This window comes from Somniosus microcephalus, chromosome 7 (assembly GCF_052327205.1).
Source record: "Somniosus microcephalus isolate GS21.2 chromosome 7, FLI_Smic_1.0, whole genome shotgun sequence".
Classification (NCBI taxonomy): domain Eukaryota; kingdom Metazoa; phylum Chordata; class Chondrichthyes; order Squaliformes; family Somniosidae; genus Somniosus; species Somniosus microcephalus.
In genome coordinates this window covers 160288812-160303205 of record NC_140993.1, presented here as the reverse complement: position 1 = coordinate 160303205, position 14394 = coordinate 160288812, and the positions used below count along the sequence as shown (strand labels likewise).

At 47.0% G+C, this 14394-nt stretch overlaps 1 protein-coding gene across 1 annotated transcript in view; it reads left to right on the top strand.

Moving 5' to 3' along the window:
* Window positions 1-14394, top strand: part of trpa1b (transient receptor potential cation channel, subfamily A, member 1b) — a 207151-nt gene that overhangs the window by 107356 nt on the left and 85401 nt on the right. Inside the window, exons 15-16 of the mRNA XM_085993966.1 lie at window positions 1680-1739; window positions 1824-1922. Of these exons, the coding sequence (XP_085850092.1) occupies window positions 1680-1739; window positions 1824-1922 (159 nt within the window). The remainder of the gene's footprint in view (window positions 1-1679; window positions 1740-1823; window positions 1923-14394) is intronic.

Below are 14394 nucleotides of genomic sequence, written 5' to 3'. Positions count from 1 at the left end.
ATGTAATTTGAAAGCAGAGATGGGGCAAGATTTTACATCCATTTTTGGATAGTTCTGGGCATTTAAAGGAGGGAAACAATGTGGAGTGGCCCTCCACTGAATTCCCACCCTTGGAAATGTCCCATTTATTTTCAACCCACCCTCTTGTGGGTGAATGGCACCACATGTTATTGGCCTTCTGCTCCACGTGTAAATGACAGGGAGTGGGCAGGACTTGGTGCACTCTCACATGTTCCTTCCATTCTTCCCTTGATCTGCCTCTCAGGGTCATTGCTTTGATGGAGGAGATGTCAAAGTTCTTTCTTTTTTGGGAGCCGGCAGTATGAATGCTGAGATCAGCTGGTTGCTTTCTTTGCCCAGTTCTGCTGCTTCCCACTCCACCCTGTTAGAGTTTTAGAAGAGGTGCGTATCAATATTAGTGCCTCTGCAGTTTCAACACTTATTTCTGTTAGGAAGTTGCTGACCAGTCTCTAAGCTGGTGCAGCGAGGCAAATTCTGCAACATGCTGTGAACTCTGCAAAATAGAGTAGCGATGCCACTGGGTACCCATTCTGCATATGTAATTAACCCCAGCCCAGGAAAATGGGCTGGCCACTCAGTGGAGTCCACTTCTGGCAGGAATCTTGCTGATAACAACAACAACTTGCATTTATATAATGCCTCTAATGTAAAATATCTCAAGGTGCTTCACAGGAGCATTATCAGACAAAAATTGACACCGATACACATAAAGTAATATTAGGACAGGTGAACAAAAGCTTGATTAAAGAGTTAGGGTTTCAGGAACCTCTTAAACAAGGAGAGAGAGGTAGAGAGGTTTGGGGAGAAATTCCAGAGTTTAGGGCCTAGGCAGCTGAAGGCACAGCCACCAATGGTGAGGTGATGGAAGTTGGGAATGCACAAGAGGCCAATATTGGAAGAGCACAGAGATCTCAGTGGGTTGTAGGTTTGGAGTAAGTTACAGAGATAGGGAGGGGCAAGGCCATGGAGGAATTTGAACATAAGGATGTGAAATTTTAATTTGAGGCGATGCCAGACCAGGAGCCAAAGAAGGTCAGCGAGCACAGGGGTGATGTGTGAACGAACTTGATAATGGAAAATCGCACCCCTGAATTTGTTACTTTCCTCCCTGCTTTGGAATGTGCTCTGTGTTTTTATTCATTTAAAACTATTATGTAGAAAAAGTGTTCTAAAAAATGTTTAAATACCGAAGTAGTTTATTTCACACACATTAGCTTCAAGATGAATTTAGGAACCATGCATCAGAGCCATATTTGGTATACATTTTGGTCTTGTACTACATAATGGAGTTTTAAATAGTTGAAACATCTGCAGATGAATTGAATGCAAACTGATAATAAGCCTACTTTGTGATTCTGTGACATTGACACAATTGACTCCATCTGAGATATATAATATTCTAACCATTCCTTTCCCTCCCCTCTTGCTCAACATCAAGTTTGTCTAAGTTTCAGACTTTATTATCCCACCCTATCTAATTGACTCCCCGCACCCCACACCCATATCACACATGTCTAGAATTCTTTTTTTATATTGCTTTCATTTATAATTTATTTGCTCTAATCTTTCTGACAGGTTTAGTTTCTTCATGGGTGTGTCATAATGTTACCTTGAAAATGTTACAGCTATATTTAGGAAGCTTTTGCATTTATTTTAAGGGCCTTTTGGACAAATGCATGACAGAATCATCAGAAGACAGGACAAGTATAAACTTCTCAGTAAGTGAGCATTTTATCTGAATCTGTGGTCAGCTAAGTTATATTGATTACATACCTCTAACTCCATATTATTTTATTCTACAGAATGAATACAATTTCACATATTTGCAATGTCCACTTAAGATCAGAAAACTCGTAAAAGAGGACAGACAGATTCTATATGCACCGCTAACAACTTTAAATGTAAGTATGTCTTTTTGTTTTTAGTAGTTAAGTGCACCATTTAGTGGATGAGGGTATCCCAGTAGACATTGTCTAGTTGGATTTCAGAAAGCCTTGATAAGGTACCTCACAATAGGTTACTCTACAAGTCAGAGGGCTCGAATTTCATTGGGCCGTTGAGGTGGGATTGGAGGCGTGTGGGGGGTTAAATTGGAAAAACTGGCGGGCGGGCCCAACCCCGCCTCCATCCCGCCTCCAAGCAATTTTCATTAAATCGTGTCTACTGGTCCTGTCTCTGTCCCGCCTCCAAGAGGCGGGATAGGCCGTTAAGGCCCTTAACAAGCACTAAATTGCCTCTATAATGCCATTTTGATAGGCCTTTGTGATTTTAACCCTTTTCCCACGTGAAGCACGCCTGTTCTGAACCACGACGGTGAAACCTGGCGGTAGCACAATTGGATTGCTGACCATAAGCTGCAGCTCAACCATTAAAGAGGAGATTTGATCAGCCATCATTTGCAGGTGGCAGGACTTTGTTGTCTCAGGTCTGGGGGAATGTTTAGAAGGCATCACCACAGCTGTGGAAGTTTGGAGCCTGACACCCATCTCCACTGTGACCTCCTGGGAAACCCCTCTCACCACCTTGACTGAGCGCTTCCTCAACTGAGGCATATACCAGAAGCATGGGAGCCATTTATTTCCTTCCCTTCTGGACATCAGATGAGGATGAAGACCAGCCGCGGCACCAGCAGAGCCATGAAGAGCAGCAGCATCAACAGCAGCTGCACCAACAACAGCAGCAACAACAGGAGCGCCAAGCTGCTGCTCACCCACCTGAAGCTGCACAGGCCAGAAGGGGCCAGCGCATGGAAGCCCGTCGGTGCAGGAGATACCCCCCAAACAGGGTCTACAGACACAGGGTCAACTACCTCAACATGTCTGAGCTGCAGTGCCAAATGCGGCTCCGACCTTCGCGAGAGGTAGTGGGTGATATCTGCGCAATGCTGCAACAAGACCTGGAGCCCAGAGAACCTGGTGGACAACCCTTACCAGTGGCCGTCAAAGTCACCACCGCACTCAACTTTTTTGCCTTAGGCTCATTCCAGGGATCAGCAGCAGACATCAGCGGCATCTCCCAGGCGGCCGCACACACTTACATCACGCAGGTAACCGATGCCCTCTTTGGCATCACGCACAATCACATTCATTTCACCAAGGATCAAGCAAGTGTCACGGCGCGTGCGGTTGGATTAGTTAATCTGGCAGGCTTTCCAAGGGTGCAGGACGTCGTTGACTGCACACATGTGGCCTTTAAGGCACCCCATCGCAATCCAGGTATTTATGTCAACCGCAAGGGCTTCCACTCCCTTAACGTTCAGCTGGTGTGTGACCACAAGAAGGAAATTTTGCATGTTTATGCCATGTACCCTGGCAGTTGCCTTCATACTTCGTATCCTTCATACTGCGCCAGTCTAGTGTGCCTCCGCTATTCAGTCCGCCAGACCAACTTAACGGATGGCTACTTGGAGACAAGGGGTATCCCCTGAAGACGTGGCTAATGATGCCGTTGAGGAGCCCTTCCAACGAAGCTGAGGAGAGCTATAACTCCAGCCACATGTCCACCAGAACCATAATCGAGCAAACCATCGGTTTGCTGAAGATGCGCTTCAGATGCCTGGATAGATCAGGTGGAGCCCTGCAGTACTCAGCAGCCAGGGTCACCAGAATCGTCGTGGTTTGCTTTGCACTTCACAACATGGCACAGCGTCGTGGCTTGCAGATTTCTGAGGACCAAGTGGCTCGTCACATATCCTCCTCAGATGAGGAGGAGGAGGAGAGCGAAAACGAACATCTTGCAGAGGCCCATCAACTAGCAGCAGCAGTACGCAAGTACATTGCTGCCCGGGATGCAAGGAATGCACTCATCTTGGCCAGATTTGCTTAGCCTAGCCAATCAAGCACTTTTGCCTCACAGCTTCTTATCTAAGCATCGGCAATGGCCAAGAACCCGCAGATTCCTAGCAATTTGACCACCATACTGGCAATTGCAAGTAATCCTAAGCCCTCAATGTGGAAGTCCCATTCGTGAAATGACACAACTACAGCAGTAGCCATCAGATTTTTATTTACAGTAATCATCTGATAGCTTTTTAACATAAAACATCAAATTTCACCCAAGTGACTACACTTGTGACTATTTGTGCAGTATCTTTCTCTTATGCGTGCTCCTACATGGTGCTTTCCCTGTGGCTTCAGCAGATGTGGAGGCCCCTTGATCACTTTCTTGCTGCTCCTGTCTCGACACCTTTGGCGGGCGTCCTCTGGGGTTGCGAACCTGTGAGGGCTTGCCAACAGTCTGCTGCTCCTGCGGCTGTGCAGGGGTTGAGACACCGATCTCAGTTGGGTGTGGACTCTGGTGGGGCTCTGACCGAGTGCTCTGCAGTGGCATGGAAGTGTGAGCGCTTGGAGAGGAGCCCCCACTTCCTTGATGTCTGCCACCAACTTCCCTCTCATGGGTCAAGTTACCCTCAGCGCTTGCAAGTGGCTTGAGAGCACTTTGCTGCACATAAGGGGGGCCATGGGGACTCGTATCTGCACTGGCAGTCCTACTCAGAAGGACTTCCATGAAGGTCTGGTTTCTCTGTTCAATAGATGACCATCGCTCCTCCAGAGATGTCATTCTATTCAGAACACTCACCATGTTTTCTGCACTCTGGCGACTTATCACCTCCATGGAGGTTGCCATCCTTTCCATGGTGATGCGTTCATGCGCCAATGACTCCACAAAGGCTCTGCTCATGTCCGCAATGGACTCTTCCATTCGCTCCACACTCGCAGCAACCCTGGAGGCAAAACCTGCCAGAGACTCCTGCATCTGTTCCTGGAGTTCCAGCACAGCTGATCTTGTGGATGGACCCAGAGGCAGAGGGTCGACATGCAGCTGAGCCGAGCTGGCAGAGTCCTGCGCCCTCTGACTAGGACTCTCCACTGCTGTCCCTGTCTCCACAATCTGCTGATGCTCACTTGTGAGCTGTGATACACCAGGTGCCAACACTACTCTATCTTGCAATGTTCCCTCCGAGGTGTGAGTGTCTGCACTGGTGCTGGGTGCAGTGATTTCTGCTGACGCTGCCCCCTCAGAGGTTGCAGCTTCCTCTGAGGAGTCTTGAGGCTCATGCTCTTCCTCCTGGATAGTGGGGACGGGTGCTTGCGATGGTCCTGTGGGGGAGCAAAGGAAAGAGTCAGAGATGTGAGGCCAAGGTTACATGCACATTGCATATTGCAGATGATCATAAGTCCATCTTTTAGAGCTTCAGAATCATTATCAGCGACTCATGCAATGTCATTGAGAGAGTTGGAAAACTATTCTGTCACCAGCTTGCTGTGATGCGGCCGTCTGTCCGTCCCCCACTTGGGAATCTTCCTCCACTCCCACGATCTCCAGGACCACCTCCTCCCATGTGGTGAGCTGGGCTACTGAGCGTGGCCCTCCTCCTGTCCTCGCTCTTTCCCTCTTATTGTGAGCTCTCTTTTCCTGCAATGAGGGAGACAAGTGGAGTTTGAGTGAGAATGAAGGAGTGAGTGTAGAGAATCCATAGCATAGATGCTTAGAAGGAGACAAAGATGGAGTGAGGTGGCAAAACCAAGGGCCCTCCCTGTGTGTTGTAAGTTGTAATTGCATCACAGTGATAGGGAGTGTGAGGGCTGCATGGTCGAATAGTTAGGTGAATGTGTCCATAGAGAGAGAGGGAATGGGTAGGGGTGCATGGATGTTAGTGTCAAGTGGGATGTGGAGGAAGAGATTGCTAAAGCTGAGTGCTAGTGAGGAGAGGCAATGGGGATCAGATTGAGGGTGATGGGAAAGTCATACTCACTTTTCCAGTGCGCAGAAGGTCATGAAACCTCTTCCTGCACTGAAGCCAGGTTCTGCGGCTTATTGACAAAGTGTTGACCTCCTCTGCCACCTGGATCCATACAGCCTTGGTTTGCTGGGGAGGCTTCTTCCTCCCTGAAGAAGGGAAGAGCACCTCTTTATTTGCTCTTGCTCCCTCTGCTAAAGCCTGCAGGGCTATGTCATCAAAGTGGGGTGCAGACCTAGGTCTCTGGCTGGCCATTCTTCCTGTAGGTGCCTCTAACATGCAAGGGCAAAAGCTTGGCAGTCTGCAGAAGAAGCAAGGCTTGTTGCAGACCTTAAATGCAGCAGCAATGATGACGTCATCGGAGGCGACTTTCAGACTGGAAAAACTCATTGGTCATGGGTTCCCACACGTTGGGACTCAATTGGCCAATTAAGTTAAAATGGCATCATTTTCCCACATCAATTTAGAATCGTGTGGCTAACACGAAATGCAGATTACACGACCCCAGCCCGCCCCAGTATCAAAATCCAGCCCAGAATCTTGTGGAATCAGTGGGAAGTTGCTACAATGGATTAGGAATTGGCTGCATACTCATAGGCAGAAAGTTGTTATTAATGGCTGTGGGTCTGCTTGGAAACTGGTTACTAGAGGTGTCTCACAGGTTAGTGCTGTGTCAGTGCCATTGCTGGAGAAATGGCCAAACCCTGGCAAATAGTATTTAACCTAGATACCTGCAGTGTTATGCATTTGGCCAGGTTTACATGGAACATATCTGAAATCAGCTGAGAGAGAAAAAGATCTTAGCATTATAGTTCATAATTCTTTAAAGGTCATGACCAATGCTGAGAAGCCATAGCCAAAGCAAATAGGGTATTAATAGGACTATTCAGTATAAAACAAAGCACACCATTTTCTCCTTCTACAAGACCTTGGTTGCACCACATTTAGAATATTATGTCCAGTTTTGGTCCCCTTATATGATGGGTGATATGAAGCTTTGGAAAAGGTTCAGAGGAGGGCCACAAGAATGATTCCCAGCTTAAACAAACTCAATTACTCAGATAGGCTTAAAAAGCTGGGTCTATTCACTTTAGAGATATATAGCGCTGGATTTTGCCAGCCCTGGGGAGGGGGGTTTGGAGGTGGGAATACTGGGAAAATGGCAGAATTTGGGGGTGGGTGCCCAACCCGCCCTCAAAACGCCTCCATGCCATCGTGCCAGGAGGCGGGTAGCCGTCCCGCGCGGGTCCCATCTCCTTGGAGGCAGGAAGGAATTACAGCCACTTAACTGCCTGTTAACATTTTTCCCACACAAGTGCGGGCTTCCCAAAGGCTCCGAAACCCGCCAGGGTCACCGAGGCGAGTAGTGGGATGGCGGGGTCTGCGGGGCCCAAAAGTGTGCTGTGGAGGTGAGTGATGGGTGCAAGTGTGGAGAGGTGATTATCTGAGGTAAGTGCAATGTGTTAGAAAAAGGGTACTTACCTTTGTTTCTTCCTGTAGGCTTCAATCGGTGGGTATGTGGAGAGTCTCGCACCTCTACAGCAGAGATGACAGATGGCCGTTTCATTCTCCAATGCAGCAACCATCTAATTTCTACAAAAGAAAGAGGTTTGACGAGGTCTCGAATTCAAGAACTCATCAAACTATAGAGAATGTCAGTGTTTGACAGCTTCACAGAGCTGTCAAACGATGAAAATTCATCTGTCAAATTTTTTGACAGATGAAACGTCGTATGTTGACGCGTCTCTGTAATCAGCTTTCCCTTAATTGGCCTGCTAAGCCCACTGGGCGGGCTTAAAAAGGTCAATCAAGGGAAAATAGCGTGGGTTGGCCAGAAGTCGATGGAGGCGGGACTGAAACCCGACAAGTGGGAGTCCCGCCTCCAAAAGCTCCCCATTGACAAAATCCAGTCCGTAGGCTTTGGGGTGATTTGATAGAGGTATATAAAATAGTTAAAGGACTAGATTGTGTTCCTATTGATAGATTATTTCAATTTTATAGAGTGGGAAAGACCAGGGTTCATTCATATAAGTTATACAAGAGTAGGACTAGGTTAGATGTTAAGCAGTTCTTCTTTTCCCAGAAGATAGTAGACTTATGAAACAAGCTGTCGACTCTTGCAGTGAGTGCTGATCACGTTAGATAAAAGGTAAGTAATGGTAATATAAGCATGGTCAACGTGGTGTCCTGGACTGCCTTTGATAAGCCAAAGGAACTGGGAGAGGAATTTTCCAGACTTTCCCCCCAATTGGAGAGGTTTTTAGTTTTTTCTCCCCTCTCCCAGGAGATTACATGGCTGCTCATGGGTTAGGGCTGTTCAGGCATCACGACTCTGTAGGGCAGGCTAGATTAACCAGATGGTCTTTTCCTGTCTGTCACTTTCATATGTTTGTATGTGCTGGCATGGAGTCTCTGCAAGTGACTTGTAATTTTCAGATTATAAGATTCGAATTTACAGAAATGCTGCTCATTTATGGGACATGCATCTGTTTGTACATTCATGTGTTTGTGACTTCATCATCATATAAATATAATTGCACGTCATTTAAGAAGGAGTGATTAACGTATTGTTGAATGCTTTTTAAATTCATTCCTGGGATGTGGGCGTCGCTGGCAAGGCCAGCATTTATTGCCCATCTCTAATTGCCCTTGAGACGGTGGTGGTGGGCCGCCTTCTTAAACCGCTACAGTCCATGTGGTGAAGGTACTCCCACAGTGCTGTTATGGAGGGGGTTTCAGGATTTTGACCAAGCGGCCATGAAGGAACGACAATGTATTTCCAAGTCAGGATGGTGTGTAACCTGGAGGGGAACTTGCAAGTGGTGGTGTTCCCATGTGTCTGCTGCCCTTGTCCTTCTAGGTGGTAGAGGCCGCGGGTTTGGGAGGTGCTGTGGAAGAAGCCTTGGCGAGTTGCTGTAGTGCATCTTGTAGATGTTACACACTGCAGTCACGTGCGTCCTGGATGGTGTCAAGCTTCTTGAGTGTTGTTGGAGCTGCACTCATCCAGGCAAGTGGAGAGTATTCCATCACACTCCTGACCTGTGCCTTGTAGATGGTGGAAAGGCTTTGGGGAGTCAGGGGGTGAGACACTCACCGCAGACTTCCCGGCCTCTGACCTGCTCTTGTAGTATTTATGTGGCTGGTCCAGTTAAGTTTCTGGTCCATGGTGACCCCCAGGATGTTGATGGTGAGGGATCTGACGATGGTAATGCAATTGAATGTCAAGGGGCAGTGATTGGACTCTCTTGTTGGAGGTGGTCATTGCCTGGCACTTGTGTGGAGCGAATGTTACTTGCCACTTATCAGCCTAAGCCTGAATGTCATCCAAGTCTTGCTGCATGTGGGCATGAACTGCTTCATTATCTGAGGAGTTGCGAATGGAACTGAACACTGTGTAATCATCAGCGACCATCCCCAGTTCTGACCTTATGATAGGGGGGAGGTCATTGATGAAGCAGCTGAAGATGGTTGGGCCTAGGACACTGCCCTGAGGAACTCCTCTAGCAATGTCCTGGGACTGAGATGATTGGCCTCCAACAACAACAACCATCTTCCTTTGTGCTCAGTATGACTTCAGTCAGTGGAGTGTTACCCGTGATTCCAATTTTACGAGGGCTCCTTGATGCTGCACTCGGTCAAATGCTGCCTTGATGTCAAGGGCAGTCACTCTCACCTCAGCTTTGAAATTCAGTTCTTTTATCCATGTATGGACCAAGGCTGTAATGAGGACTGGAGATGAGTGATCCTGGCGGAACCCAAGCTGAGCATTAGTGAGCAGGTTATTGGTGAAAAAATGCCGCTTGATAGCACTGTCAATAACACCTTCCATCACTTTGCTGATGACTGAGAGTAGACTGATAGGGCGGTAATTAGCTGGATTGGATTTGTCCTGCTTTTTGTGGACAGGACATACCTGGGCAATTTTCCACATTGTCGGGTAGATGCCAGTGTTGTAGCTGTACTGGGACAGCTTGGCTAGAGGCATGGCTAGTTTTGGAGCACAAGTCTTTAGCACAATAGCTGGGATATTGTTGGGGGCCCATAGCCTTTGCTGTATTCAGGGAATTCAGCCATTTCTGGATATCATGTGGAGTGAATCCAATTGTCTGAATATTGGCTTCTGTGATGGTGGGGACCTCAGGAGGAGGTTGTAATGGATTATCCACTCAGCATTTCTGGCTGAAGACAGTTGCAAATGCTTCAGCTTTGTCGTTTACATTCATGTGCTGGGCTCCACCATCATTGAGGGTGGGGATGTTCATGGAGCCTCCGCCTCCGGCTAGTTGTTTAATTGTCCACCACCATGCACGACTGGATGTGGCAGGACTGCAGAGCTTTGATCTGATCTGTTGTTTGTGGGATTGCTTAACTCTGTCTATAGCATGCTGTTTCCGCTGTTTAGCATGTATGTAGTCCTGTGTTGTAGTTTCACCAGGTTGGTACCTCATTTTTAGGTACGCCTGGTGCTGCTCCTGGCATGCTCTTCTACACTCCGCATTGAACCAGGGTTGGTCCCCTGGCTTGATGGTAATGGTAGAGTGAGGGATATATGAGGTTACAGATTGTGGTGGAATACAATTCTGCTGCTGCTGATAGCCCACAGTGCCTCATGGATGTCCAATTTTGAGCTCCTAGATCTGTTCTGAATCTATCCCAAGACAGGACTTCGTCTCCACAATGACTGTGCGGAGGTCACTCCTACCAATACTGTCATGCACAGATGCATCTGCAACAGGTAGATTCATGAGAACGAGGGAAAGTAGGTTTTTCCATCATGTTAGATCTCGTACCACCTGCCGCAGGCACCAGTAGTGGTGCTACTGAGCCACTCTTGATGATGGACATTGACGTCCCCAATGTTCAGTTACAGAGAAGTTTCCTGGGTTTATGCTGCTCCTGCAATCAGTGTCATTTTACACTAAAAAAAATCAGTGTAATAGCTGCTCCTAGCACCTAAGACTAGTGTAATGAAGAGTTGGTGAGAGAGAGAGAGATAGAAAGACTGACATTAATTTATATAGCGCCTTTCATGACCACTGGACGTCTCAAAGTGCTTTACAGCCAATGAAGTACTTTTAGAGTGTAGTCACTGTTGTACAGGAAACTTTCGATTTACCGGCATCTAAATAACCGGAAACCTCGGTTAACCGGCAAAATTCAGGAGTAGGTTCAGGTAAGTTTTAACTTCATATTGTACTTGCCTTCCTTGATCTGTTGCTGTGCAAGGGTGTGGCTGCAGCTGTTGCTAAGCTACAGAGACACTTGGAACTTGTGGCCATTGTCCTGCACCTGTTGCTAAGCAACAGGGTTTGTTGCTTTATATGGAGCTCTCAGCTCCCCGTATCTTTTACTATAGCTTTCGGTTATCCGGAATTTTTGATGAACCGGCACCACGTCGGTCCCGTCGATGCCAGATAAAAAAAAGTTTCCTGTTATGTAGGAAATGCGGCAGTCAATTTGCACACAGCAAGCTCCCACAAACAGCAATGTGATAATGACCAGATAATCTGGTTTTGTTACGTTGATTGAAGGATAAATATTCAGAAATCACAGAAATCACAGAAACCCCACAATGCAGATAGAGGCCATTTCGGCCCATTGAGCCTGCACCGACACATATCCCACCCGATCCCCGTAACCCCTACACCAACACATATCCCACCCTATCCCCGTAACCCCATGTATTTAATCCCCCTAACACTAAGGGTCAATTTATCATAGCCAATCAACCTAACCCGCACATCTTTGGACTGTGGGAGGAAACCGGAGCACCCGGAGAAAACCCACGCAAACACGGGGAGAATGTGCAAACTCCACACAGACATATTGGCCAGGACACCGGGGATAACTCCCCTGCTCTTCTTCGAAATAGTGCCATGGGATCTTTTACGTCCACCTGAGAGAGCAGAGGGTGCCAACTTCACTTACTGAACACAGGTTACCAAGGAAATTATTTTAACCACTTCCTTTACATTTTTAATCACTGACACCTGCAGTTCATTTTACTGTAGTGATTTCTTCTCTTCAGAATTTTTTTCGGACCCCGACTTCCCGCACCCCCAAACCCACATTTCGATTGACTTTGGACAAGGAATGGTTTTCCCCTTAGGCAAACCGCTCTAAGCCATCATAAATGGAGGAAGAGTTGCAGCAGCGTGTCAAGACCAGGAGAATCAGGCAGCATGGCTGAGGATATAACCCACCAGATAGGATCCTCCCCAATGTGTGTACGGGCCACAGCAGTCCTACAAGAACCTCTCTGAAGAGTTGTGGATGTGACTGTTTTGCCTTTCCAAGGATACCATTGGGTATCTACCAACTTCATCATGAAGATTTGCAGACTCACTCCTTTGATGCAACTGCTCTGTCCATGGCAATTAAAGTGACAACAGCCCTCAACTTTTATGGCTCTGGATCCTTCCAGGCTGCCACAGGGTGATCTGTGCAACATTAACCAGGAAGCTGTTAGGGCGTGAATCGTGCAGTTGATGGACAACCTCTTTCATGGAGTAAGTGAATTCATCCACTCTGGATTAGCCTTAGGCAGCAGCAGCAGCATAGAACCAGGGACTTCTACAGGATAGCTGAATTCACCAGGGTGCAGGGTGCCACAATACCATGTATGTGGCATTGAAAGCAGCAACCAAGAAGCTGCCCACGTATGCAAATAGGAAAGGGTTCCATTTCTAGGATGTCCAGCTAGTCTGAAGCAAACCAGGCCTTGTCCTCACTCGCCACGGCAAGGGACATTCGAGGGCATTTCTGCAGGAAGCCTTCATTGACTGATCTGTAGGAATTAACACTAGCGGGGCTGGGGTTATTGTCTCTGGCCAGTCAGAAGCCTCTGAGCTGCTCCAGGGACCCCCGTGCGTTTTCGAAGCGCTCCCCTATTCCTGGTTCTGACCGCCGGACTTATTCGGTAGCGATGTGGACAGAAAACATGACTCGTGGTTTGGGCGCAAAACAGATCAGTATTCATTGAAACAAAAAGAAACAACTTAAAAATCGATATAGCACAGCTATGCCTGGTACAGCACTTTTGCTTAACGCAGTACACTCAGTGTCCACTAGAGCGCTCTTTGCTCAGTGCAACACTCCTTTATTAAAATATACAGCACTGTTAAATACAGCCACTCAGTGTCCACTGAAGCACTTCTCTGCTCAGTGCAATACTCCTTTATTAAAATACTGCACTTTTAAATACAGCCACTCAGTGTCTACTGAAGCACTTCTCTGCTCAGTGCAACACTCCTTTATTAAAATAGGGGAGGAGAGAACGGACACAACGAGGGAAGATCGACTAAAATCACAGTTCTAACAAAATTCCCACTTAATTCCCACCCCTATACCTATTCTAAGTTGCCTTGCAAAAGGCCAGAAAAATATATGCTCACCAATGAAAACGCTTTCTCCGTGCCCTGCGATCTTTGATCTTCACTGCCCCGAAGTAAAAACACCGCAGTATTTTAAAAGTAAACTGCTGGTGTTCCACTTCTTCAGGCAGACTCCCACGTTGTAGAGAGCACGGAGGCGAGGCCACAGAGAGAGAGATGGCTTCTGAGAAGCTATCTTTTATACCCCAATTTGGGGCCGAAATGTTCCCGCCCAGATCCGGATGTATCTGGGCTAAAACAAAAGGGATCCAAGCTGCCCCATTGTCTAGGATGGGTTGGATGAATTACCCATTCGTTTAAACTGTTCCTTTTCAGTTTAAATGTGTCTTCAATTGTCTGTGATAGGCTTTCGAATAAAGCTGCAGTGGTTTGAAATGTGTCCATTTCCTTGATTGCTTGAGTAAATAGCCTTGAAGGTATTGTAAAGAGAAAGTCATTGTCCTTGTGGTCAGACTGAAACCAGTCTCAAGTGGTTAATCCTTTGTGTAGCAGTTTCTGTAAACACATCGATTGTCTCTGCAGGGAGGGGAAACTCCCTGAACTGCTTTTGATTGGCAGTCTGGTCAGCCATCTTTGATCTTCACCTTTTTCACAGACACACACACAAGCTGCCTTTTCAAGTCCTTTGTCTTTTGCCATGCGGTCTGGCGGCCATTTTGATCCCCTGGATTTTTAAAGGTATATTACCCAGGTATTCTTTAATCAAAATTAATCTTCAGAACTGTAGGAAATTCCGAAATTATTGCGAAATCCTACAGATTGACTTCAGTGGCTGCACCTCAGCCCTATCTTCTTCTACCCATCCTACTGCATGACAGCAAAGCAGATGTCTTTGGGCCAGCAGGTTCTTGCCAGGAATCCTTACACAGTTTCTACACTCAAGTTGCACCAGAAACACCACAGAAATATTTAAATTAACTTACACTAGGAGACTTGCGTGCAACTCCCTGGGCTGGTGAACAGCATAACGTTCCGGTGCTACAATGGCGTAGTAACAGCATAACTGACATCGAGGAAATTCAGGGTCAATGTCTCAGCATGTGATATTTGTGTCTTGCCTATCCTAAAATGTGTTTCCCATTTAAATTGAATTGCACAAATATTATCACTTATAAATCTTCCAATCTATTTTGGGGGATGCTTGATCACCTTTGTCAGCTGCCATCTCCTGATGTTGAAGCCAACCTCCCTACTGCACCGCTGCATTGTCCCATCTGGAACAGTGCAGTCATAAGGTTT